Source organism: Camelina sativa, chromosome 7 (genome assembly GCF_030686135.1).
Source record: "Camelina sativa cultivar CO46 ecotype springtype chromosome 7, ASM3068613v1".
Taxonomy (NCBI): domain Eukaryota; kingdom Viridiplantae; phylum Streptophyta; class Magnoliopsida; order Brassicales; family Brassicaceae; genus Camelina; species Camelina sativa.
In genome coordinates this window covers 25895788-25920156 of record NC_141886.1, presented here as the reverse complement: position 1 = coordinate 25920156, position 24369 = coordinate 25895788, and the positions used below count along the sequence as shown (strand labels likewise).

General features: G+C 38.8%; 8 protein-coding genes and 2 pseudogenes across 12 annotated transcripts; 6 read left to right on the top strand and 4 right to left on the bottom strand.

The window, feature by feature from the left end:
* Nucleotides 1-1058: 1058 nt before the first annotated feature.
* On the top strand, nt 1059-2783 carry LOC104702279 (uncharacterized protein At4g02000 pseudogene; annotated as a pseudogene).
* A 165-nt stretch (nt 2784-2948) lies between these two features.
* On the top strand, nt 2949-6560 carry LOC109124686 (phosphatidylinositol/phosphatidylcholine transfer protein SFH5). Of its 2 annotated transcripts, XM_010418112.3 has the most exons (13): nt 2949-3326; nt 3511-3823; nt 3908-4007; nt 4089-4355; nt 4457-4534; nt 4635-4736; nt 4839-4888; nt 4973-5072; nt 5173-5265; nt 5350-5463; nt 5545-5659; nt 5751-6124; nt 6208-6560. In XM_010418112.3, exons 1-13 carry the CDS (start codon nt 3293-3295, stop codon nt 6304-6306), a joined length of 1839 nt encoding a protein of 612 aa, XP_010416414.2. In that variant the 5' UTR covers nt 2949-3292; the 3' UTR covers nt 6307-6560. The 2 variants fall into 2 exon arrangements, with proteins under 2 accessions (XP_010416414.2, XP_087313174.1); XM_087457048.1 differs by lacking the exon at nt 3908-4007 and having other exon boundaries at nt 3164-3326.
* A 156-nt stretch (nt 6561-6716) lies between these two features.
* LOC104702277 (uncharacterized) lies at nt 6717-7930 on the bottom strand. Its single transcript, XM_010418111.3, is given in 2 exon segments — nt 6717-7026; nt 7028-7930. Coding segments are annotated over 2 exon segments (846 nt in total). The 5' UTR covers nt 7784-7930; the 3' UTR covers nt 6717-6936.
* A 2258-nt stretch (nt 7931-10188) lies between these two features.
* On the bottom strand, nt 10189-10969 carry LOC104702276 (large ribosomal subunit protein bL31c). The gene is made up of 2 exons (XM_010418110.3): nt 10815-10969; nt 10189-10717 (listed from the first exon to the last, which is right to left on the bottom strand). Exons 1-2 carry the CDS (start codon nt 10881-10883, stop codon nt 10325-10327), a joined length of 462 nt encoding a protein of 153 aa, XP_010416412.1. The 5' UTR covers nt 10884-10969; the 3' UTR covers nt 10189-10324.
* Nucleotides 10970-11060: 91 nt separating this feature from the next.
* Nucleotides 11061-14045, top strand: LOC104702275 (zinc finger CCCH domain-containing protein 16). Of its 2 annotated transcripts, none has more exons than XM_010418108.3 (12): nt 11061-11241; nt 11519-11693; nt 11823-11932; nt 12041-12136; nt 12240-12333; nt 12451-12668; nt 12770-12862; nt 12974-13066; nt 13172-13257; nt 13337-13550; nt 13681-13753; nt 13845-14045. In XM_010418108.3, exons 1-12 carry the CDS (start codon nt 11204-11206, stop codon nt 13878-13880), a joined length of 1326 nt encoding a protein of 441 aa, XP_010416410.1. In that variant the 5' UTR covers nt 11061-11203; the 3' UTR covers nt 13881-14045. The 2 variants fall into 2 exon arrangements, with proteins under 2 accessions (XP_010416410.1, XP_087313171.1); XM_087457045.1 differs by having other exon boundaries at nt 11101-11237.
* On the bottom strand, nt 14044-14494 carry LOC104702273 (uncharacterized). The gene has a single exon (XM_010418107.3). It carries the CDS (start codon nt 14492-14494, stop codon nt 14231-14233), a length of 264 nt encoding a protein of 87 aa, XP_010416409.1. The 3' UTR covers nt 14044-14230.
* Nucleotides 14495-14549: 55 nt separating this feature from the next.
* Nucleotides 14550-16879, top strand: LOC104702272 (ornithine transcarbamylase, chloroplastic). 2 transcript variants are annotated; one of them, XM_010418106.3, is made up of 5 exons: nt 14550-14930; nt 15238-15572; nt 15791-15922; nt 16174-16449; nt 16546-16879. In XM_010418106.3, exons 1-5 carry the CDS (start codon nt 14732-14734, stop codon nt 16726-16728), a joined length of 1125 nt encoding a protein of 374 aa, XP_010416408.1. In that variant the 5' UTR covers nt 14550-14731; the 3' UTR covers nt 16729-16879. The 2 variants fall into 2 exon arrangements, with proteins under 2 accessions (XP_010416408.1, XP_087313172.1); XM_087457046.1 differs by having other exon boundaries at nt 15238-15580.
* Nucleotides 16880-17171: 292 nt separating this feature from the next.
* Nucleotides 17172-18307, top strand: LOC104704898 (2-oxoglutarate-dependent dioxygenase DAO-like). Its single transcript, XM_087457047.1, has 2 exons — nt 17172-17523; nt 17617-18307. Exons 1-2 carry the CDS (start codon nt 17180-17182, stop codon nt 17792-17794), a joined length of 522 nt encoding a protein of 173 aa, XP_087313173.1. The 5' UTR covers nt 17172-17179; the 3' UTR covers nt 17795-18307.
* LOC147941711 (2-oxoglutarate-dependent dioxygenase DAO pseudogene) lies at nt 17858-18193 on the top strand (annotated as a pseudogene).
* A 29-nt stretch (nt 18308-18336) lies between the features above and the next one.
* Nucleotides 18337-23953, bottom strand: LOC104702271 (auxilin-like protein 1). 2 transcript variants are annotated; one of them, XM_010418104.3, is made up of 8 exons: nt 23243-23953; nt 19586-23075; nt 19447-19498; nt 19292-19359; nt 19144-19209; nt 18961-19050; nt 18687-18863; nt 18337-18585 (listed from the first exon to the last, which is right to left on the bottom strand). In XM_010418104.3, exons 1-8 carry the CDS (start codon nt 23608-23610, stop codon nt 18550-18552), a joined length of 4347 nt encoding a protein of 1448 aa, XP_010416406.2. In that variant the 5' UTR covers nt 23611-23953; the 3' UTR covers nt 18337-18549. The 2 variants fall into 2 exon arrangements, with proteins under 2 accessions (XP_010416406.2, XP_010416407.2); XM_010418105.3 differs by having other exon boundaries at nt 19447-19495.
* Between the last annotated feature and the right edge of the window lie 416 nt (nt 23954-24369).

Sequence of the window (24369 nt, the reverse complement as noted above, 5' to 3'; positions counted from 1 at the left end):
GATTCTGTGGAAAAATAGAAACAAGATGTTATTTGAAGGAGAAGGAGCTTGGGCAAATAAAATAGTGGAAAAGGCGTTTGACGATGCTCACGCATGGTGGATTGCTCAAAACAATGAAACTCAAAAGGAACAAAATAAGTCTCAACAAGCTATTTGGACCCCTCCTCTGATCGGAGACCTTAATGCAACATTGGATTTGCTTGGTCTAGGAAAAAAGCCTCATCAGGTGCATCATGGGTGGTCAGAGATTCAAATGGAAAGGTCTTAATTCATAGCCGAAGATCGTATACCCAGGTACATTCTCTTACTGAAGCTAAGTTAAAAAGTTGGACATGGGCTTTGGACAGCATGAATAAGCATCATCTGCAGAGAGTTACTTTTAGAGCATCCTCTTTTGAGATCATTCAAGCTCTCCATAAACCGAAAGATTGGCCAGCTATGATAGGTCACATTGCAGAGTTGTTAAGCTTTACAATCGACAAATCTAATTGGTTTATGGTAATGGAACCTCCAAGCTGTAACAAAGGAGCGTTTGAAATAGCGAATAGTGTAATAAAAGGATTACGTTTACAATCCTATGTTGCTACTGGGCATCCTAAGTGGCTATCCGAGTTATTTGCTAAAGAGTATGTGAAACAAACGGAGGCTGGGTATAGACAAGATTGCATCACAAGCAAGGTTTGACCTGGAGTTGAAGTAGAAGGTTACAATGTTTTCCTCCTTGACCTTCTAAGTCCATTCAGATTCGGTTCTGACAAAAAAGTAACTTCAAAAAGAGGAATGGTATCTCCAACTCAAATTTACCTAAGGTGAAAGGTTTGTCTTGTGTCCTCTTGTCTGGCAGTTTGCATGAAGAGGTTCTTTTTTATTATATTATCCTTAGTTTTCTCTTTGATAAGATTGAGTCTTTGTTGACTGTTATTTTATCAATGTGAAAATTTCTACGTTATCTTTGGTTTTTAACCTTTTCTTCTTTTAACTTCTTATATCTTTATTCTACTATTTCTATAAATCTTTTTTATATCGTAGATATTAGCAAACCTTCCTCTTAAGTATCCTCTTAACTCTTTTCTTCTATCTCTTATCGTAGATATTAGCAAACCTTCATCTTAAGTATCCTCTTAACTCTTTTCTTCTATCTCTTTTACTTATATACCCTTCTAGTTAACCTTTTTACCCATTCCTTCCTTTCTCTCTGGTTTTTACCTGAAATTTCTCTTCCTTTTTCCTTTTAAATACCTTTTCATGGCTGACGAGATGTGGAATGAAATTCAAAACTTGGTTTTGGGACGTGATGATCCAGAAATACTCATCCCTCATTCTGCATACGCAGCAGCGATATCTCGCAACAGGTTAAGTCTAATAGCTAGAGCACTGAATCCAAGTGTTCAGAATCCTCAGACGGTGATATCTTCTTTACCAAGGTCATGGGGTCTTGCTTCACAAGTTCATGGAAGAGTACTGGATGGTACTTTTATTCAGTTTCTTTTTGAATCAGAAGTCGATCTTATCTCAGTGCAGAGAAGAGAACCATGGGTTTTCAATGATTGGTTTGTTGCTTTCCAAAGATGGGAGGACTTTCCAAACTTAGATTTTCTGACTACTATCGATCTCTGGGTTCAAATTTGTGGTATCCCTCTACCATATGTATCTAATGAGACAGTGCAGCTTATAGCGGAAAGACTTGGAGAAATAGTGACAATGGACTTTCATGAAGCAACAACTACTCAGATAGCTTGTATCAGAGTCAGAATAAGGTTTGGAATTACTGATTGTCTACGTTTCTTTCGAAGAATCAGGTTTAGATCTGGAGAAACAGCAATGATACGCTTTCAGTATGAGCGTCTTAGAAGAATCTGTAGTAACTGTTACAGAATGACTCACCATAGGATTCAGTGTCCGTTCCTTCAGCGTATCCCGACTAATAGAGTTAACCATGCAATTCCAGAAAGACTTGATCAGAATAGAGTTGTTGAGAATGATATGTTAAACATGGATGATATCAATTCACAATCTCAGATATCAGATAGATCATTTCCAACATCAAATTCTCAACTTCCAAGAGTGGATACTCCTCCACTTAATCCAGAGGAAATAGCGGCTGCTTCTCCTTACTTTCCAGATTTCAAAGCTGAAAATGTTCAGCTCTTTGCAGTACCAATACCAAAATGGGCGTCAAGTCTCAGAATACAATCCTCAAACAGCTCTAATGTAACTCCATCCACTGATCGTGAAAGCACTTCAAAAGTTTTTAAAAATGCAGGAATTGGAGAAGCATCCAAATTTGAAGTAAGAGAGTCATCCAAACATCCAAGAACTGAGATAGCAAAAGATAGAGAAAGAAAACTAAAACAAAAAGTTCAAGAATACAAAGGTGGAGGAATTTAGATACCTCCAAAAAAGAGATAATATTACTCTACAATCACTGTCAAGGTTTTTTGGGAACTTGCAGTATCTTCAAAGCAGGAATAATGGAAAGTTTACTTTTTGGTTCGCATTTTTTGGATCCTGCTTATCTACAACAGATGGAAGATGAAGGAATGGTTGCAGATCAGTGTACTGATCTCTGTTTCATCTTTTTAGTTTAATCGGTTTGTTTATTGGTCTACAATTAACTGTAGTAGAAAAAATCGCTGGCTACTTTGAGTTATGCAACAATGAGATTATCTTTCTTCATGTGATAATCCAACCTTGTAATAGGTGAAAAGTAGAAGCTTCTAAAGTTGTAATTTTGGTACATGTTATATAAAATCAGACTTGAAGAAAAAAAAAAGCTACTTTGATATATCATAGTTAGTAAGCAATTGTCTCATTATAATACATTTTATAGTTTATTATTAACGAATTTATATAACTAACAAGGAAAAATTATAACGGTAATTGGCGCGCGCGGGAAATCATCTAGTTAAATAAAAATATATATATTCAGAAAATAGAAGTAATTTATCAGGATTTAAAAGAGAAAAAAAAAAAACATTTTTTCTAAGTCTTTGTAAAGAAGAAAATAAAAAAAATCACCGACGGTGTTAGCGTCTGCCGTTAGTGTTTTCCGGCTAACAACAGCAATTAATGTATCTCTCTAGCCCAAAGTTTAAATTAAATTTAATTATAAAGAAGACTAAAGATATGAGGTTATAAAACCTCCATCATCATCACTTTACTTGTCCCTCTTTACGTCTCTTTCAATTTCTCTCCTCTGAAGAAGAAGAATCGCTTCTCTCTCTCTCTCTCTTGGGAGGAGGCTGCCCGATTTCGAATCCCCCAGTTCTCGTGGAGATCCCTTGATTCCCCCATGTCAGGCTCTCTTGATCGACTCGCGAGGCCTTGTGAGTTTTAATTTATTTACCCTCCCTTTTCTCCGATCATCGTGGTTGCTGCGAATTACATATAGGTTTCGGATTGAGAATTTTAGGGAATTGAGTTTGAGAAACTGTAATTTGGATTGAGAATTTTGGGGATTTTTGTTGTTTAATTGAGATTTTATTGTTGTTGTGATTTTTTGTTTTGCAGGTTTTGAAGGGTGTTCGAGCAACGATGAGAGAAGAGAACGGAGGTCAGATTTCGAAGTATCTGAGGATGAGAAGAAAACAAGAATCGGGAATTTCAATTTCAAGAAGAAAGCAGCGAAAGCTTCGAGCAAACTCAGACACTCGCTGAAGAAGAAAAGCAGCAGCAGGAGGAGAAGCGGCGATCGTAATTTCTCTCTCACCATTGAAGACATTCACGACGTCGAGGAGCTGCGTGCTGTTGACGAGTTCCGTCATTTGCTCGTCTCTGAGAATTTGCTTCCTCCTACACTTGATGATTATCACATTATGTTGAGGTTTGCTTTTTATTCCCCTCTCTCTCACGATTGACAAATTGTTGTTGTTGATGATGATGATGATGATTCTTTGTTCACTGTTAGATTCTTGAAAGCTAGGAAGTTTGATATTGGAAAAACTAAGTTAATGTGGAGTAATATGATTCAATGGAGGAAAGATTTTGGCACAGACACAATTTTCGAGGTTAATTATATGTTTTGTTTTCAAAAATCTTAATATGCGTGTCAACTTCATGTGATAAGAGTTTGATTTTGTGTCAAATAGGATTTTGAGTTCGAAGAGTTAGATGAGGTTCTGAAATACTACCCTCATGGTTATCATGGTGTTGACAAAGAAGGAAGACCTGTTTACATTGAAAGATTAGGACAAGTTAATCCAACTATGCTCATGCAAGTCACTACAGTGGAAAGATTCATTAGGTATCATGTTCGAGAGTTTGAGAAAACTATCAACATTAAGCTTCCAGCTTGCTGCATTGCTGCTAAGAGACACATTGACTCTAGCACAACTATTCTAGACGTCCAAGGCGTGGTACTTAAAAAAAAAAAAACCAGATTCTTTTAATTTTCCCGTGTGTGTTGTTTGATGTCCTGCGTCTTTTTACTTTGAATTCTTTCAATTATGTTTTGCAGGGATTCAAGAACTTTTCTAAGCCTGCGAGGGATCTCATAATCCAGCTGCAAAAGATTGACAATGATAACTACCCTGAGGTATGAGCTGGTTGCTATTGATTTTGTGACCAAATGTGTGTTTTCAGTTTAGTTTAATAAAGGATAATGTAACTTTTCATATATATATGGCTATATGCAGACACTTCATCGTATGTTCATCATCAATGGTGGTTCTGGTTTTAAGCTAGTTTGGGCCACTGTGAAACAATTTCTTGATCCAAAAACAGTCACGAAGATTCATGTAAATTTACCCTTTTCTATGCATATCCATCCACATTTCCACAAGTTATCCTAAAGATTATCTTTAATCGTGTTGACTATTGTCGATGTGTTGTTGTAATAGGTTATTGGTAACAAGTACCAAAGCAAATTACTTGAGATGATTGATGCAAGGTAGAGACTTCTCAATCCTCTTGTTTGGTTGACATGAGTCGAAACTATGATTTAGCTTCCTAACCACATTCGGAACTTTTTCAGCCAGCTGCCAGATTTTCTTGGTGGTACTTGCACCTGTGCCGATCGAGGTGGTTGTATGAGATCTGATAAAGGTCCCTGGAATGACTCAGAGATATTAAAGGTAAAAAATCTATTTACCACAGCCTATTCTGTACTGTATTTTAGTTAAAGAGATTAACACAAATAGAATAATGTTACCTAACTGATCTCCCCACCTGTAGATGGTTCAAAGTGGTGGACCGCTCTGCAGGCATAATTCAGCTCTAAACAGTTTTTCTCGTATGTCTTCGAGCGAGAAGCCATCTTTTTCTGGGGTAAAGGTCTTCTGGACTTAGACGGGAAACTTGTTTTTGATAATATGTATCTGACAGTAACAATAATACCCCCTTTGTCTTTAGATAAAAATGAATGACACCTCCACAGCAGAATCAGGGTCTGAAGTGGAAGAGATGGCTTCTCCAAAAGTAAATAGAGGGATTCGTATGCCCAAGCTGACTCCTGTTTGTGAAGATGTAAGTGTTTTATTGTACGGAAGTGAAAAATCACAGTATGCATTTCAGATTACTTTAATTATTACCTTACCTTACTTTCAGATTAGGGCCAATGGTAGATCAAATCCTACTGATTCATCAGAGTATGATTCACCAATGGTGGACAAAGTTGTGGATGTTGCTTGGATGGCCCATGAAAAGCCAAAGGCCTCAGAAGGTAAAAGAGTGGAAGCTAAATACTATGATATGTAAATCAGAAATCAGATGAATGCAAAAAAGTTTCAATGTAATGAAATATGTTGGTGCAGGTTCAGACTGTACTCCCGGTTTGGGCAAAACAGGATTGGTTAGTCATATCTGGATGTGGCTAACCGCGTTCCTTGTAAACTTGCTTACGCTTATCACAGCTGTGGCTCTGCCACAGAGTAAAAGACACTCCCAGTCTGAAACCTCAGTTCATGAAACAATCGCTAGAGAGTCTCTTCCTCCTTCACCGGCTTCTGCTAGTACCACGGAGAGAAATGTGTTTTCTTCTGTTGTAAACAGACTAGGAGATCTTGAGAAACAGGTTGAAACACTGCACTCGAAGCGACATGAGATGCCTCCTGAGAAAGAGGAGTTGCTTAACACAGCTGTTTATCGCGTGGATGCACTTGAAGCAGAGCTCATCGCTACAAAAAAGGTATAGTGTTTCTTTCATTGATTGATATAGAAAGGAACCGTCTTTGTATTTGCATATTAACTTCATACTCTCCAATGATTTAGGCTTTGCATGAGGCTTTAGTGAGACAAGATGATCTTTTGGCGTACATAGACCGAGCAGAAGATGAGAAGTATCACAAGAAAAAGAAGGCGTGCTGGTGAAGAGAGCTTGGGGTTTGGTTATATACGAAATTAACGAGAAGTGGTGATATGACTCTGCATTCTGAGTAGGTTGGTAATTTCGTATACACACCAATCCCTATATAGATGAGAACTATGTTTATATCGGGATTTAGGTCTCCTAAGCAAAGATTTGATTACTTTTGGGGGAAAATCAGAAAACTGTTTTTTTCTTTTCTTTTTTGTTGATATTTAAAGTACATTTTTATTTATATATCAGTGACTATTTTCCCTCACTTGCGTCTGCATCTCAAGGGTTTTTAATCGCTATATGATCATAATTTTCTCCAATTTTGTTTTGGTCTTATATGTTTTATGAATGAGTCATTATGGAAAATGTCTCTACTTATAAAGCCATTGATGATTACAATGAGATAAAATATACTAATGTGTTTATAAAGCAAAGAAATATTGTATTTCCGTGTTTCAGCTTCATTGTGGTGCCTAGTAAAAAGCATAATAACCATCAAAGATGAAAAATTGAAAATAAAAGCTAGCGAATTTAGAAAAATAAAAACCACCAGCATCATCTAATTTTAAAATTAACTACCAAACTCATTTTTTGAGTTTTTACTTTTATACCCCTATCTAATTCCAAGTCAGCTTTTTAGACTACCACGAGACAGAGCCATAGCCACCATAGCCATCGGCAGTGGCAGTAGTAGCAACGAGGCCATGTCTAGATCCAAGTCATCGACCTTGAATAATCAACGACGTCGTTTTCTAGAATAAGGCTTCTCTTCGTCTCCATTATGAAGCTCTCTACCTTCAAACGAAACTCTTCACTGCTCAGCCTCTCCATCTCCACCTCATTCGCCGATTCCGTTCTCCGGTACTCTGTCACCGCCCCTGATTTCTTTTTCTTCGCCTCCGATTTCGTCCTCCTATGAACTCTCGTCGTCGTAACCGCCTTCTCCTCACTAGCCTCATCCGCAGAAACCTCCGGGAAATACGCCGGAACGATTTGCTTGTTCGATTCATCGTGCTCCACCACATTCGCCGTAACGATCTCCTTCTTCGTCGTAACCGCCTCTTCAACCTCCGCCGTCGGAACGATTTGCTTGTTCGAATCAACATCGACTTCCACCACTTTCTCATCGGGGGCGGTTACGGTTACGGCGGAGAAAGAAGATGTGTACTGATCGTAGAGATCTGGTTCGTTACTACTACTACTACTACTCTTCTCGTCGTTGCTCTCGCCGGAGAGAAGGAAGATCAAAACGGCGAGTATGTTAGCGAAGACGAAGGCGACAGTACGATCGTTTATCAAAGCCGATCCGGTCCGGTAAATCAAACCGGCGACGGTTTGTAACAAAACCGCCACAGTTGGGAACCATAAGTAACAGAGAGAAGCTACGGCGGCTAAACGTAGAAAGTTAGGGTAGCTTCTACGGTTGTTGTATCTCCTCATCGCTTCCGCTTTCTCCGCCTCCACGCCATGGTACTCAAACTGCTTCATCTTTTTTTTTTTTAACTCACTCTGTTTTTTTTTTTTTGTCTTTCCGTGAAATTGAAACAGAGACCGAGAAAATGCTTTGATCTCTGATGAATATTAATAGTATAGGTTTGAGAAAGTAAATTACGATTATTATTCTGGGAAAATGAAAAGGGGAAACTAAACGACACAGTGATATTTTCCGGGAAAATTGAAACGGGAAAGTGAAGCGATTGTTTTAGGAAGAGAGGAGATACACTCCTGACACACTCTGATACGGAAATAATAATACCACCGCAGCCGCAGCACTGGTCTTTTTATATACTAGTATATATCCTTAATGTTTTCCCTTAATTTTTACCTAATTATGTTTATTGTGGACACCCAACCAATAATGGTAGAGCACAATATAATTCTTTTTGGTTATTCTTTAGTAGTATAGTATTAAAATTTAGAAAAGAACCTAGAGAATTCAACAATGTTTTGTTTTGTCTCCCTGTCTATGAAAAGAAAACAATGATTAGTTTGTGTTTACTAGTAATTGCCATAACTAATTTAATTATTGCTATCGACACAATATTTTCACTATAGAAACTTGTACGAAGATAAATGTTAATAGTTAACTTTTATGCTCTCGTTCGTATATACTGTATATATTTCAACTTACTATAAAATTAGTGATGGCATCTATAACGAAATATTCGACTGGGCATTTTTGAGAAATTTAAATAATTATGGTAATTGATTACATGGACAAAAGAAGGACATAATCTTTGAAGAAGACACGTGAAAGTCACGCGCCGACGCCGTCAAAGTAAAAAGAAGAACATAACTTATCCACAACACATTTACGAGGTTCATGGATCCCGAACAAAAGAAAAGAATCGGAGAGAAGACAATGGTCGAGAACCACGTGAGATCACTAGATAAGTCACGTGCAACGAAGAAACGAAGAAACGAAGAAGAGAACTTCAAATATTTGTATATTAAGTTGATACTAGCTTAATAATGATTATAAAACAGAGGGGGGAGCTAGTAGTGTTGTTTATTGCAGACAAAGGCTGATTTGGCATATCAACAGAGCCGAACACTGTCTCCGAACAAACAAACGAACGCCTTATTTCGACAAATTAACGCAACCAACAATTTGTATTGTGTGTCCAAGCATAATTAATAGTTTGTTTTATTAGATTGTTAATTAGATACTGTTAGACATATCGTTTCAGTAACCCGGACACAGTATCTTTCATCATTCTTATGCTAGGAAACAGCAGAACATTAGTTTATTCATCAAAACCTTCTTTTTTGTATGTGTATCTACCAGTTTTGAGCTTTAAGATATTTACGTCTCCGGATCACACAACATTGTCAATTAAAAAGGATCTACAACTTCAACCAAAGAATTACTAATTACATTGTGTTTTTGTATACGAACATCATAGTTTAGTACTTGGTTTGGATTGATACCACATTGTTGTTTGACGTGAGCCACCTCCATTTTTGTTAAGTATTTCATGTGTGTCACTTAAAATTATTATTGACTCGGTCTCAGTTTGATTTAGTCTCACTTTTCCCTATAAACGATGTAAGTACATCCCTCACCCAACTGCTTAGATCAGACACTGTATAAAGATGCCAATCTGTTTGGCTCTCACAGTTTTGATTTTACCACGTCCAAACGCTAAGATTTCGAAACTATGACCACATTTTAAAGTAGTCTACCCCAAAATATATATTTTTTTTTACAAAAGAACGCAATTTTATGGTGAGTTTGATTGGGCCATTTCTTCCATTCTCACACAGTTCTTAATATAACCGATTGAAAGCCCACATGTGCTTTTCTTTTCAAACTTGAATGAACACTTTGGTCGCACAGATACAGTATTAGGCATGACCACAGAAGCCGCACCCCTCAAAAGAGTTGTGCAAATCGTCAAGTGCCAATATATGACTTTTATGTTCTCAAGCAAACCTTATTCCTCCTAACCTACGGAATGGCCATAGTCCAAGACTTTGCTCTGCTTACTATTAGTAAGGCACTGCGTCAAAGACTCACAGTTCATGTTCTGCCTGATTGATAACTTCAGCAGACACTTGCATAGACTATGACCCATGTTCAACAAGCTGTAAATCTAAAAAAAAACGATCTCAAGCAACTAAAATCAACACAACACTTGCACATTAAGAACGATTTGACACCCACCTAGATGGAGATTATCACAAGCTGTGGCAAAAGCCTCATCCTTTCTTTTATTTGCAAGAACACAAGAATCAAACGGATCATTGCTATGTTTCTCTAGCCATCTAAAACTAAAGTCAAAACTCAACAATGTTCACAAGCTAAAAAAAAGCTTTATTCTTCAGCTGTCCACTATAGTGTATGTAACACTGCTCTGAGATCACTAAAGTTCCAAAATTCGTCCTCAATCTTAATGAAATCAAAATAGATTTTAAACAAAACATAAATCAGATAAGTTTAACAGCCTAAGCAAAGTAATCCATTTCAATTGAAAACAAACAACAATTAAGTTTTTTTAACCAAGAGAAACAAAAGTCTAGTTCTCATCATTTCTTCTTGCCTTTGCCAGGACCTTTACCTTTCTTGGTAGGCATAACAATCTCTCCTTTAAGCACAGGAATCTCCATAATCTCGGAAAGCCCAGCGAACCTCTTACGAAACTTCTCGACTTGATCAGCATCAACCATCAAAGCCGAGCGGTTACCGAGGTAAAAAGGATGGTTACCTGACCAAACATCAACAACATACTCTTTCTTGGTTCCTCCAGTCGTCATCACCAGCTCTCCGTTACAGTAAACCTTGGCGTCTTCGTGGAACTCTGGATGCAAATCTTTCTTACGACATGTTATTTGAACCACCGACGTATTGCTGCTGCTGCTGCTTCTCGCCGATTGTTTCCCTTTTCCTTTCGCGCCGCCAACCAATGCCGCCATAGCCGGCTTATTTCGGAAAAAAAACCCCCAAAAAATAATAAATTTAGTGATTTTGGGGGGGAAGGAAGACGAAGAAGCATGAGGATTAATAATGGAGATTTACCTTTCTCAATTCCATAGAAGGAACACATGGATTGATCTGAAGAAACGAGTTCGGGAGTGAAACCGCCATTTTCGCCTTCAGAGCTTACCTTACTCTTTTTTCCTGGTGTAGAAACGACTAATAAGTTAACGATGATGGATAAGAGAAAGGAGGATGATGAAATTTCGTGTATTTACGTTTATGCCCCTGAATACCTACCTCAATGGTATAAGGGTAATAACGTAGTTTACCTCATTTTTTTTTTTTGCCTGGTTAACAACACACTCTTCCTCTTCGTCGTCGATCTAACGCTTCCTTCTTCTTTTTTTTTAGAGAAGCAAAATCATATATACACTGCATATGGTAGTCATATACACACAGTTGAAGGTTTATTATAGCAGGCAGCGAGAATGAGAAAGGAACTGTGCAGAAACTTTCAGCGAGGCAGGTTAAATTCTCTTTTCATCTTCTTCTTCATCTGTTCTAGATTCTTCTGAGTCAGTTTGGTGCTTGTGTGTTGTTGTTTAGTTAGAGTTTTCGATTGAAGAAATTTAGGTTTTCTTGTTGTGTATTCTGGGGATGTAATTTGAAAACAATCTAATTTGCGCGACGGAAGTAATGTGTATAATCGATGTTTCTTGACTTTGATCGCTACTAGTGGCGGTTCTTTTAGAATACCTAATTTTGTGGATTCTCATTGTTGTCGTTGGGTGTTGTTATTGCAGTTGTAGGTATGGGGAAAATTGTAGATTTCTTCATCCACAACAGGCTAAACCAAATAATCCCTTTGGCTTTGGTTCACAACAACAACAACAGCAGCCGCAGCAACAAAAGAGTTCTAACCCTTTTGGATTTGTTGTACAAAGTGGTGGTGCTTCCAGCAGACCCAATCAATTCCAGGTTCTTCCATTGGTTTTCTCCTCTTTTAAGATGCAATTACCATTCTGATTTTTGGATGAGAAAAAAATGGTGCCTTTTCTTGCTGTTGAATGAAATTGGTGATATGATGATGCTTTTTTGCAAACTCAGCCTTTTGAGAACACATGGTCACGGACGGGTTCTACACCTAGTGCTGCTGGTGGTGGTGCTTCTGCGCAGCAGACTACTGGTGGTAAACAGACGCAGTCTACAGACCATAAGTGAGTATAAATATGTTTCCATATGCTTCTTCTTTATATATCATACAGTTTTGCCGTTTTTTTCTTTGGATGTTTACTGTTTTTTCTATTGGTTACTATGCAAAAAAGATGCACAGATCCTGCTGCGTGTAAGCGGGTAATGCAAGACGATTTTAAGAATGAGAGACCCATGTGGAAACTCACATGCTACGGCCACTGGAAATAGTATGTATTGCTTGCTTCACATTTGGTTCAGTTTCCTTGATCTTTATCCATTCTTTATAACGTGTCTGATATTTTTCTCTCTTCTCTTTTTGGTTTCTTCTAGTTTTCCCTGTGACGTTACTGGTGATATCAGCTATGAAGAGCTACGTGCATTGGCATACGACGAAGCTAAACGAGGAATACCTCTACAGTCTATTGTGAGGTTAACTTTTCTTATCTTTGTTATACCTTTACTCTAGTTTTCCTTTCATACTCATGAGACATAACATAAGTTGATTTTCTCTTTTCCTGACTTATAACGGTGCATTATATAGGTTGAGAGGGAAAGAAATTTGCAAAACTCCAAAATAGCTGAGTTTGAAAACTTTCTGCGGAATCCATACAAAGGCTCTGTTACCGCCAACCAAAGCCCGTTTGCTGCACCCACTCCTAGTATATTCCCACCAACCAATCAGATCAATTCTTCTCCTCCAGCATTCGCTGGCTTTAATCAACAAGCTGCATTCCCCAATACCAATGCTGGTGGACTCAGGTATCAACTTTTCTTGGATTTCTCCGTTTTTTTCTTATATTCCAATAAGTTTGTGTTGCCTTCATAAACTAACTCTCGTTTTCCATTGTTCCTCGACATAGTTCATCTGGACCTCTGAATGCCTTTGCAAGCTTCAGTCACCAATCAAATAATCAACAAACTACATTTCCCAATACCAATGCTGGTGGAGTCAGGTACCAATTTTTGTGGGCTTTCTCCGTATTCCATATTCCTGACAAGTATGTGTTGCCTTTATAAACTCTTGGTTTCCATATTTCTCTTTGGCCAACTACTCCTCTGCACAGTTCATCTGGACCTCCAAATCTATTTGCAAGCTTTAATCAACAATCGAACAATCAACAAGCTGCATTCCCAAATACCAATGCTGGTGGAGTCAGGTATAAAGTTTTGTGGGCTTTCTCCATTTTCAAATTCCGTAAAGTGGTGCTTCCATAAACTCTCTGTTTCCATATTTCTCTCTGGTCAATGGTTCCTCTACATAGTTCATCTGGACCTTCGAATGCCTTTGCAAGCTTTAATAAACAACCAAATGCTTTCGGCGTCAATACACCTCAACCTATTCCTACAGGTACTACTTCTAGAGTTAAACTTTTCTCAGAGGCCACGACTCCCCATCATTTAAAACCTCTTTTTGCAAATGATTACAGGTCCCTCTGGTTTTCAAACCCATCCATCAGTAGCATTCAAACCAGCGTCATTTGGACCTGGACCTGGACTCCCCACAACTCCACAAAACAATAACATATTTGGTCGACCAACTCCAACGCCGGCTCCCAACACTTCCCAGACCGCATTCAACTTCAATGTCCCTGTTGCATCTTTCACTGCTCCTGCTGTAGACACAACAAATACATCTTCCGGGTAAGTCCCCAATTCTAATTCCAAGTTATTTCCTCAGTGAAAAAAACCGTTGTTGAACATGTCGACAAATCGATCATCGACAGTATACTATGATGTTTCATACGTTTCTAACTTGAATCATTTGCGGCAGAACCGAGCTGCAAATACAAGGTGATCCTGTTGATAGTAGCATATGGTTAAAGGAAAAATGGAATCCAGGGGAGGTAAATTGCTCAAAACTTTTTAAGTTGATCACAAAATTTAATTGCCAAAACTATAATCTTTATGGTTATTTTGTTGCTTTTTTGAATGCAGATTCCAGAACAAGCGCCCCCAGATGCCTTTGTTTAAACAAAATATGAAATGAGACATTGAAATAGTTAGTTTACATATAGACAAGTGTTTCAAACATGGCGCAGAAAACGCCCTGTGATCTTTTTACATTTGTTTAAAGATTTTATGAACAAGCTAGACCAGTTAACTCCACTAATGTTAGTTTCTCCACAACATCAAAAATCTGAACTTTGTTTTAAACAATAACTTCATAGTATCAAACTACAAAAATCATATCTTTCTCACAAGTGACATCTTTTTTTTTTTTTTTTTTTTTTGTTAAAGCACCAAGTGACATCTTTAGCTTACATACCCAAAATTTTGAAAGCTTACTTAATTTTTTATCACTACAAAAACTAACCAAAACGTCAAGCATCGTTCTCTTTAGATTTCCTCTTCTTCTTGCTCTTCCTCTCCCCATCGCTCTTCCTCTTCTTATTGGATCTTAGCTTCGATTTAATCTCCCTGTGGAAGCTCTTTAATTCGGTAAAGGCTCCAGAGGCTCGTCGAAGATACGCGCTTACGTCTCGAGAGGCACCGTTCTCGGAGGAAACGAATCCAGAGAGAAGCGTAGTTGCCTTAGACAGAGAGATTGGCTCTGAACAGTTAACTCTTCCGGTGACCGTCTTCATCGGAACAACAAGCTCGTCGAACCAACAAACGATGGTCGCGCCTCTCTAACTCAAATTAGGGCAAGTCAAAAAGAACAAACGTATTAGTAGAACTGAAATGGGCCTCATGGGCCTACACAAGGCCCAATGAAAAAAAGCCACCGGAGGAGTCGTCTAATTTATAAAGGTCAAAAGATGATGTAGTGACAGTCAGTCACAAGAGTAAACATTAAACAAGAAGCTCTCGATTAAAAGACGATGGCGGCTATGGCTTCTCACGTTTCGACGGCTCGATCACCTGCTCTTTCCTTCTCCTCCTCTTCATCCTCTTTCGCCCCCGGTACTGCTCTCCGCAGATTCTCCGCCGTTTCATTCGCTTCTCCGACTCTCCCTCGCCTTCGTGTTTCCTGTCAAGCCTCCTCCGTCACTTCGCCTTCTTCTACTTCCGATGTCAAAGGTTTGGTTTTTAATGGTTCAATTCCACCATTTCAGCATTATTCCTTATTTTTTTGCTTTGTCTGAGGAAGAAGATTTGCATGTTGGTAATTAGGTTCTGATTTTAACATTCGAAAATGAGATAATGTGACTCCTTTTATTGCTTCTGTTGATTGAGTAACTACGCAAGTTTGATACTTTTTTGCTGATTTCGTCTATAGATTCATATCCTCAGGATTGTGAGATGTATCATAGCATAATGTCATGATCATCTGGTAAAAATGATTAACTAAAAACCCTATTTTTGCTGCTTGTTTTGCGTTTTGCAGGAAAATCTGACCTGAAAGACTTTTTGGCCATTGATGATTTTGACACAGCGACCATTAAATTGATTTTAGACAAGGCTTCAGAGGTGAAGGCCCTTTTGAAATCAGGGGAGAGAAATTATCTACCTTTTAAAGGGAAGTCTATGTCTATGATCTTTGCAAAACCATCCATGAGGACTAGGGTTTCCTTCGAGACGGGTTTTTTCTTGCTTGGTGGCCATGCGGTTTATCTAGGACCCAATGACATTCAGATGGGTAAGCGGGAGGAAACTCGTGATGTTGCTCGTGTTCTCTCACGCTATAATGACATCATTATGGCTCGTGTGTTTGCTCATCAGGTATGCTGGTGAGTTTTTTGGTTGATTAATAATAACACTTACCAGATGGCACATTAGAAGCATACAAATGGCTTGTTCTAATTTCAGAAAGATAAAATACATTCGTATGTTTGTTCTAGTGTCTTGTTAGTGGCATTAGTATCCATTTTTCAACTAATATGCTTAAGTGTGCACTTCAGAGAGCTGAATGACCAAATATGAATCCGCTTCTTTTGCAGGACATTCTTGATTTGGCTAACTACTCGAGTGTACCAGTTGTCAATGGTCTGACAGATCATAACCATCCTTGTCAAATCATGGCAGATGCCCTCACAATGATTGAGCACATTGGTCAAGTCGAAGGAACAAAGGTTAGTTAACCATTTCACCTGATGCTGCAGATGCAAGTTACATTTTTACATCCACCTCACTTATAACATTGAAAACTGAAACAAACCCATGATTAGTGCATGAAATCTTGACATCCAAGATTATCTATGTCAAAGCACACAACTAGTGTAGACTTGTATGATGATCTCATCTCATATTCTATATGTTGCATACATGTAAGCTCATATAAAAAAAACGCCAAATATACTAACAATGATTCAATTAACTTCAGGTTGTGTATGTTGGAGATGGGAACAATATGGTACACTCATGGTTGGAATTGGCATCCGTTATTCCTTTTCATTTTGTCTGTGCTTGTCCAAAAGGGTTTGAACCAGACAAAGAAAGGGTTTTGAAGGCACAACAAGCTGGATTAAGTAAGATAGAGATCACCAATGATCCTAAAGAAGCTGTCATAGGAGCTGATGTTGTGTACTCAGACGTATGGGCCAGTATGGGGCAAAAGGATGAAGCCGAATCTCGCCGTAAAGCATTCCAAGGATTCCAGGTAACATATAAGTCTTATCTGGCTTAGTTTTGGTACAATGTTTGGTCGCGTAATAAAGTACACTGTTTCACACTAACATGTTATTTTAAATTGCAGGTGGATGAAGCTCTTATGAAGTTAGCTGGACCAAAAGCCTATTTCATGCATTGTTTACCTGCAGAAAGAGGAGTTGAGGTGACCAATGGAGTCGTGGAGGCTCCTTATTCCATTGTCTTTCCACAGGCAGAGAATCGCATGCATGCCCAAAATGCTATAATGCTTCATTTGCTCGGCTATTAAACCCCCTTTGTTATCTTAGTTCTCTCATGCGGCTTGTTGGTGTACCATTGACTTAATAATGTACTACGTATTAACCTTAGTTTGAGAAAACCTTGATGAATAATATTGTGGCTTCTTTAGCTGGGAATATGAATGAGCTCATTGAATGGTATTCTATTTCGTTTCCCTAATGGTGGTTGCTTTGCTCATTAGCTGTCTCAAATCTACCAAATGAATCAGGTCTTTATTTTCTAATTTTTGCTCTCACACGAAACGACTTTTCTTAAAGTCAACTACTTATGATTTGATCAATGATCAGAGACAGAGAGAATGTCCTTGGTGAGTAGGCAAGTAGTATTACATTACATGATTAGTTACATGATTACATCATTCTCTTGGAGGATGTCTTTATAACATGATACAAGGTTGTGTTGAAAGTAGAAAAATTTTGCAACCTCGGAGAAGGATCTTAATGGTGGAACTTAGTGGAGTCATTCCGACAATAGATTTGGAAGAGGCTTCTGATAATATTTTGAATCAGAAAATCCGTGAAGCGGGTGAGAGATGGGGATGTTTCAGGGTGATTAACCATGGAATCTCTTTGTCTCTGATGTCTGAGATGAAGAAGACTGTCATAAATCTCTTTGAACGTCCATACGAGGTGAAAATGCGTAACACTCATGTGCTACTAGAAAGTGGTTACATGGCTCCAAGTGAAATGAATCCTTATTATGAGACATTGGGTCTATTTGACATCATTTCTCCTCAAGCTGTCAATACATTTTGTGACCAACTCGAAGCTTCTTCAGATCAAAGGTTTCTTATACTTTTCCTTTCCTCCGTTCTTTTCAATTTTGGATTTGTTTTTTTTTTTTTTAATTTGTTTACGTCTTGATGGTCTTTTTGAAGGGAGACTTTGGTGAACTATGCCAAAGCTATAGATGGACTTGCAAAGGATTTAGCAAGGAGATTAGCAGAGAGTTACGGGCTTGTTGAGACAAACTTTTTCAGTGGATGTCCGAGCCTATTTCGGATTAATAAATATCATTTTAAACCAGAAACAATTGGGAAACCTGGTGTGCAATGACACACAGATACCGGGTTCTTGACGATTCTTCAAGATGATGAAAATGTTGGTGGACTTGAAGCCATGGACAATTCTTCGGGAACGTTCTTTCCCATCACCCCGTTGCCAAACACGCTTGCTATCAACTTCGGAGACTCGGCTACAATATGGAGCAATGGTAGGTTGTGTAATGTGAAGCATAGAGTGCAATGCAAAGAAGCAAAGACAAGGATTTCTATCGCGTCCTTCTTATTAGGACCAATGGATACAGATCTTGAAGTTCCAAGTGAGTTTGTGAATGTTGAACACCCGCTGTTATACAAGCCTATCAGCTACAAAGGACTAAGAAGACTGAGAATCGCTATGAAATTGCATGATGGAGAAGCCCTCAAGCTTATAACCCATGAAAGACTTGAATGATCTAACTGCAGTTTAATTTCTTTTTTTTCTTTTAGATCTCTCAAAGAATCAGAAATAAAAATGTATCTATTCTATTGGATTTTGTAATATATGTATGAATAATTATCAGTGGTGTACTTTCTCATATTTGTGGCTGGTTTAGCTGTGGGAATATGAATGAGCTTCTTTTATATATATGACCCATGAAAGTAAATATTTATAGCTGGTTATTACATCTCTAGATCTGTCTTCATCCCATATCATAGCAGCTTATCCTGTACTTTTTTAACTTAGGTTCTCGGGCTCGTTGGTTCTGATTTGCAGGGAGATTTCTGATAATAGGGTAAAGGAAGATCCAAAGTTTCACACCATCTTACTTATCGCTCGTCTGCACCAAATTTGTTCCATGCTTCCTGGAGGATCAGAAAGAAGCTGGTTAGTGACTGATTTGCAGATGGAGGTAACTCAATCAAGTGGAACTGATTTTATATTGACAGGTTAGAGAGAGAGAAACCTTGAGAAGGTCAAAAACTTTCTCGCAAATGTACATCTGCTGTGTAGATGCGCCACGTTGTTGAAGCTTGTCAGGATGAACGTAAAGAGTTGCCTTTCGGTAAGCTTTTCTCACAGAAGCACTTAAAACAAGATCAGTGAGAGGAATCGGTTTCCATCCACTCTCTGCTCCGAGTATCTGCAAACCACAAACCACAGAACAATCGATTAAGACTGATCATCTAATCCATTAGAAAGAGTTAAGAGCAATTGTACAAATGGAGAAAACAAATTACATATTGTAGTGTTGAGAGCAACGCTCGCAAGTTGTTTTCCTTTCCATTCGACCACCGTTTGACATCAGCATCAAGAGCTTCCGCAAGATTCTGCAATTTCAACCCGAGAAGAAGAAGGCTTAGTACAACCAATTCAAAGATGACGTTTAAAAAAAAAAAGAATCTGATCATATATGTGATTACATTTCTCTCTGCCTGCTCTTTCTGAACTTTAAGATCACGAAGTTTCTTCTCTGCAAGAGCCTCTGCCTGGAATGATGACATCACAGAAACATGTTCTAAGCAGAGAAAAGAGGAATATAAGAGACAGATGAAAGACTGGTGTACATACCGCGCGATCAGATGTTCTCTGGTGTCTCTCAGATCTAGCTTTACTTCTCTGGATTGGCTCACCTTTGTCTTCATTACGCAAATCAAATGAACAAGTCAGTATATTGGTCAAACATCTTGGAAACGACAATATCTATATACACAAAAAAGACATACCAGTCTGGTTTGAAGAATTGGAAGGACCTGAACTTTTGTTCTCTGTACCCTGCTAAAGAATTTCACAAATCAAAATATTACATGAGAGCTATGAATGATAAGTTGAAAGAAGAATAAGAAAATAGGAGTCAAAACTCACAGAAGATGAGGAGCCTCGTCTTTCACCAGAAGAGCCTAATGACTTGCTGCCGCCATAACATTTTGTTTGAGAAGAAGCAGACTTTCCAGACAATGCTTTTTCCAGTGCACGTTCTCTGGCCTCAGAGAGTGCTCTTTCTACAGCAGCACGTTCAGATCTGAGTTTAGCTTGCATTGAAGCCTTCTCAGCTGATGATAACTTATCATTTGCCTCAACAGAAGCCTTCTCTGATCTCCTTGGAACCTCAGAAGTCCCTCTACGGTGGGCTCCTGCCTTTGCTTTCTCTATTGCAGCTTTTCCTGCTCTTTCCTTAGCATCAGCAAACGCCCTTTCGCGGGCTTCACGAATAGCTCTTTCTACCATAACTCTCTCTTTCTCTCTTTCTCTTTCCTTCTCTCTTTCCTTCTCTTTCTCTCTTGTTTCATCTTTCTTCTTCAGATGTTCCTCAACCAGCTCTGCTTCGTTCTGTGAAGCATCAGAAACAGCATCTACCCCTTTTTCCATAGATGGTCGACAACTTTCCTCTCCCTCATTTTCTTTCATGTTTCTATCTGTTGATGTGAAAGTATTTTTGTCTCCGTTGGGCAAACAACAGGAAGACTCAGCTGCCTCCACATTGCTTCTATCAATTTCATTCTCTTGATACTCAAACCGGTGCTCTTGTTCAGTCTTATCTTCATCATTCTCTAGACCAAAACTTGTTTTCATGTCATCATTTTCTTCTTTGGTTTCCTCCATTTCGGCAGGCTTACTTTCTGCCTGACTTACTACTCCATCCTGCATTGATCTGTCATCATCCTCTACAACACTCCAACCACTTCGTATTGAATCAGAATCTATGTCTTCAACGTGTTCTTCTGTGCTGCTGACAGCACTGGCTTTTTCAGGGTATTGATCACTGAGATCTTGCTCAACGCCAACCTCCTCAATGTATGAATCCCCTTGTCTCATTTCAAAAGATGACCTGCTGGTGTCAGTATCTACACTACCATCGATCTTAGTTTCTTCTGCCAGTTCATGCGTTTGCTCAAATTTCTCCCCAGATTTATTTGAGTCTGTTTTACTACAATCATCATATTCATGCACTTCAGCACGAGAACCTGCATGCTCCTTTATCTCATTAAGTTCAGCAAGTCGTTGAGCCCAGCCAGCTTCTTCAGATAATTCGTGTGCATCTTCCCCTTCTTGGTCGCTAGCCATTCTATTGGCCTCTAGCTCTTCTCCTATCAGTTCACGGACCAAAGACGTTTTACCTTGCACTTCTACCTTACCATATGTTTCTTGTGCCGACTCTTCATTTTCTCTGGTATGTGCATAGGCTTCATAATCCTTTCTCACTGTCTCCACCTCATCCTGTTCATATCTATCTGTGCCAGTCATCTGGCAGTAAGAAGTCTCTGCAGTTTCGTTTCCGTTCTCATCTCCAGCTTTGTGATGGATATCAAGATGGTCCTTTTCTGATTCCACTAAGCAGTAAGTTTCATCTTCTCCCTTAATATCTGCTGGCTGAAACATCTGCCTAAACATTTGTTTAAGAACGGTCCAATTTTCTTGTAATCCTGAATCATTAGCTTGTCCAGATGTACTTTCTGTTTCCTCGCTAGCATCATGAATCCATACACCCTCCTCACGGAAGGATATTTCTGTGGTTTCATTCTCCAGACCTCCTAGCCACAAGGGCCTGTTGTTTTCCTTCGGGGCCTTGATCATATTATAGACGTCTTCAGAGGTCTTCCAAACTCCTCTTCGCCTGGGAACCTTGTGCATTGTCTCTTGCACCTCATCTGTGTTTCCTGGCTCAGAAATATGTTCTCTGTTAAAAGACACCATAGTTCCAACACTATCATCGGACTGCGTTTTACTGAAAATATGATCAGGTGTTGGGATCTCTTCCACTTCCTTCACATATGTTTTGGTATCATCAGTACCAACAAAAATCTCATGTGGCTCAAAGATTCTCTCCTTCTCACCTTCCTGATCTAGAACATTGCAAGTTGGGTCAGGATTTTCTTGCAAATCTTCTACGCCCCACTTAGATCCACCTTCAGACTCACTAGCACTTTTAACTTGCCATCCAATTTCTATCTCCATATTCTGGGAAGTCCCTTCTGAAAAAGCACAGATTGTAGATTCAGACTTCTCTTCAATATTAGTTTCGGTCTTACTCTCAGGTCGTTGCGGGGTCTCTTCCACTTCCCTTGCATATGTTTCCATGACTGGAACACCAACTAGCATCTCTTGTGAGCCACCTTCCTCACCTTGAACCATTTGAGTGAGGATAGAACTATCCTCCTCAGTAACCTGTTTCTCATCCTTTTGTGAAACCTTGCTCCCCGTGAAGGTGAAGGCCTCTACAACACACTTTATTTTACTGCCAAGCTGTCCAAATGTATAGAAGGGATTATCAGTTAATGGTTGCACCTCTTGTTTCGTATCAGTTTCAGGTTTGGCTGGTGCAAGGTTTTCTGGCTCCTGCTGCTTACTGTTCATAACTGATTTGAATATCTCTCCAGGTGATACCCAGTGTTTGCGACCTCTTCTTGCTTGTTCCTCTTCTAGCTTAACCACATCGTGTTCTTCTAACTCTTCCAGCTTATGGTCTGAAGTTGATTTTAAAAGTCCTTCCGGAACTTCCCACAGCTTCCGTGCTCTTTTTGCATGCTGATCCCCCTCATTCGAAAATGATTGTTCGGATGAGTTCCCCGTCTCACCGAGAGTCTGAGAATTGTTGTCTCTGCTTTCTTCTGTAATTTCTTCAACTTCTTTGTCCCCTTTAATTTCGATTTTGGGGTCATCACAAGATTTCGGTTTTGCAACACTGCGAAAGCCTGACTTTTTCCTTCCCATCATTTGTTTTGCAATATTCATTCTTACTTGTGCCTCTTCTATAGCCTTCTTCAATGCTGCGGAAGACTCAGCGGCAGGCGAATTTGCATCTGTTTCAGCATCGAAGTATGGAGGTGAACTTGGAGGATCATCATCTTCAGTTTGTAACCTTTCCGAAACCCCAGAGTAAGAACCCAAAAATCTTTCAGAAGATCCATTCAATGTATGCTGCAAGCCTGAAACTGGTTTCACATCCGGATGTTCAGCATTAGAACCGGTCTTGCACGTGAAGTTATCACGCGTACTACATCCATTCCGAGCAAAGATGTTCTCGAAATCAACCTCAGTTTTAGAACCCCGCTTTCTAGAAGAAACCTTGACTTCCTCACAACCTTCATTACATGGCTTCTTCGTCTCAACTAGTGGATTAATAATAGGTGGTCTACTTTCAATCTTTTGCAACGGACTCATACTCTCAACCTGCAGTTTAGTAAGTACCTGAGCCTCCTGAATAACATTAGTAGTAGTCCTATCCTCATTGCGTGAGACGGCCTGGTGATTTGGTATATCAGAGTGCTTCATCCTAACCATTTCAGGTGAATTTTTCCCTTCGTTGCAAACAGGAACAACAACATCACAAGAGTTTCCACTTTTCCTACGATTCCTACACATTGGAAAACAAAAAAGCTCTCACCAACAGAGATCTAACATCAAAGTGTTTCCACTAGTCAAAGATGTCTCCAGCAAAAAAACCTCATATACACAAATCACACAATCATATTAGCCTTTTAAAAAAACTGAAGAACCCTAAATATATATTGAAACATTTACCTTCTCTTAATGTCAGTAACGGCGGTTTTGTTATCGGAGTTGATGATCACTTCCTTGGGAGTAAGAGCGAAATCGCAACCACCAAAGCCAACACCACCACCACCACCAAAGACGGAAGAGTAATCGAGCTTAGAACTGCGAACATCGACCTTAACTTTACCAAGGTTGAGCTCCGGTACATCCAAAAACGGAATCGAAGAGGGAGAAGGACCCGAAGCTCTGAAAATCTCGCCGTAATCAACAAGAGGAGATTTCAAATTAGACGGAGAAGCGAAAACGCCGTCGTACGCAGCATTTGCACTAAAGCTATGGCTACGATTACTAATCTTCCTAGAGAAAGTAGTAGCAGGCGATTTCTCATACTCCATTTTTTTTTTTTTTGCGAAGAAGAGATGAAAAAAATGGCTTTGTTAGGGGTTTGTATTGTTCGTCTTCGTCGTTGTTTTATGCTTTCTTATTCTCTAATCTCTTCCTAATTTGTCCTTCTCTCTGGTTTTTGCAGACGAAAAAATCTGCAGAAGCTTTAGAGAGAGAAGACAAGAGTGAGAGAGAGAGAGAGAGAGCTATGAGCTGTTTATTTTTTTATGCCGAGTTATTTGGTTTTCTAACAAATGAAATTAACTCGTAATTCGAAAAAGCGCGTGACGCTAAAATAATAATAACTGTCTGTAGTTAAATAATTTAAGAACTACTAATACTAATCGCGAGATTATTTTGCATTGTTGGTACTATAGAGAGTATATAAAAGCAAAATAAACGTTAATGTGTGTCGGTTCATTTTTATGCTCTTTGTATTTTTTTTTTTAATTATTTATTTGTGATACTTTAAGATGCGTTAAGCGTAGACTCTAGTTTGTTTTCTAGTTCTTTTTTTTTTTTTCCTGTCTTCGTCTGATTATTTTATTTAGTAAAGGAGTAAGATCAATTGTGTTGTCAAAACCAAAAGTATTTTGGGAGACACGCCAATTTCCTTCGTTTAAGTTCATGTACCTTAAAAATATAGTCATTTCTCATTTATCAAAAATTATTTATAACTATATGAGAGATGATTACTATTATCTACGTAGTTTACTATTATCTCTGTTTCACAATGTTTACTACAATATATTTCACACATATTAAAACAA

Bases quoted from the DNA above. Each gene is read 5' to 3' on its own strand.
- LOC104704898 (XM_087457047.1), top strand. From the start codon at position 17,180: ATGGTGGAACTTAGTGGAGTCATTCCGACAATAGATTTGGAAGAGGCT. The intron at 17,524-17,616 runs GTTTCTTATACT...GTCTTTTTGAAG, and splicing joins GAAGCTTCTTCAGATCAAAG to GGAGACTTTGGTGAACTATG.
- LOC104702271 (XM_010418104.3), bottom strand. From the start codon at position 23,610: ATGGAGTATGAGAAATCGCCTGCTACTACTTTCTCTAGGAAGATTAGT. The intron at 23,076-23,242 runs GTAAATGTTTCA...TCCAATGTGTAG, and splicing joins GTTACTGACATTAAGAGAAG to GAATCGTAGGAAAAGTGGAA. The intron at 19,499-19,585 runs GTGAGTTTTGAC...GAAATTCTTTAG, and splicing joins GACGAGGCTCCTCATCTTCT to CAGGGTACAGAGAACAAAAG.
- LOC104702272 (XM_010418106.3), top strand. From the start codon at position 14,732: ATGGCGGCTATGGCTTCTCACGTTTCGACGGCTCGATCACCTGCTCTT. The intron at 14,931-15,237 runs GTTTGGTTTTTA...TGCGTTTTGCAG, and splicing joins TTCTACTTCCGATGTCAAAG to GAAAATCTGACCTGAAAGAC. The intron at 16,450-16,545 runs GTAACATATAAG...TTTAAATTGCAG, and splicing joins AAGCATTCCAAGGATTCCAG to GTGGATGAAGCTCTTATGAA.
- LOC109124686 (XM_010418112.3), top strand. From the start codon at position 3,293: ATGTCAGGCTCTCTTGATCGACTCGCGAGGCCTT. The intron at 3,327-3,510 runs GTGAGTTTTAAT...TTTGTTTTGCAG, and splicing joins TGATCGACTCGCGAGGCCTT to GTTTTGAAGGGTGTTCGAGC. The intron at 3,824-3,907 runs GTTTGCTTTTTA...GTTCACTGTTAG, and splicing joins GATTATCACATTATGTTGAG to ATTCTTGAAAGCTAGGAAGT.
- LOC104702276 (XM_010418110.3), bottom strand. From the start codon at position 10,883: ATGGCGGTTTCACTCCCGAACTCGTTTCTTCAGATCAATCCATGTGTT. The intron at 10,718-10,814 runs GTAAATCTCCAT...TTCCGAAATAAG, and splicing joins CTTCTATGGAATTGAGAAAG to CCGGCTATGGCGGCATTGGT.
- LOC104702275 (XM_010418108.3), top strand. From the start codon at position 11,204: ATGAGAAAGGAACTGTGCAGAAACTTTCAGCGAGGCAG. The intron at 11,242-11,518 runs GTTAAATTCTCT...TTGTTATTGCAG, and splicing joins AGAAACTTTCAGCGAGGCAG to TTGTAGGTATGGGGAAAATT. The intron at 11,694-11,822 runs GTTCTTCCATTG...TTGCAAACTCAG, and splicing joins GCAGACCCAATCAATTCCAG to CCTTTTGAGAACACATGGTC.
- LOC104702273 (XM_010418107.3), bottom strand. From the start codon at position 14,494: ATGAAGACGGTCACCGGAAGAGTTAACTGTTCAGAGCCAATCTCTCTG.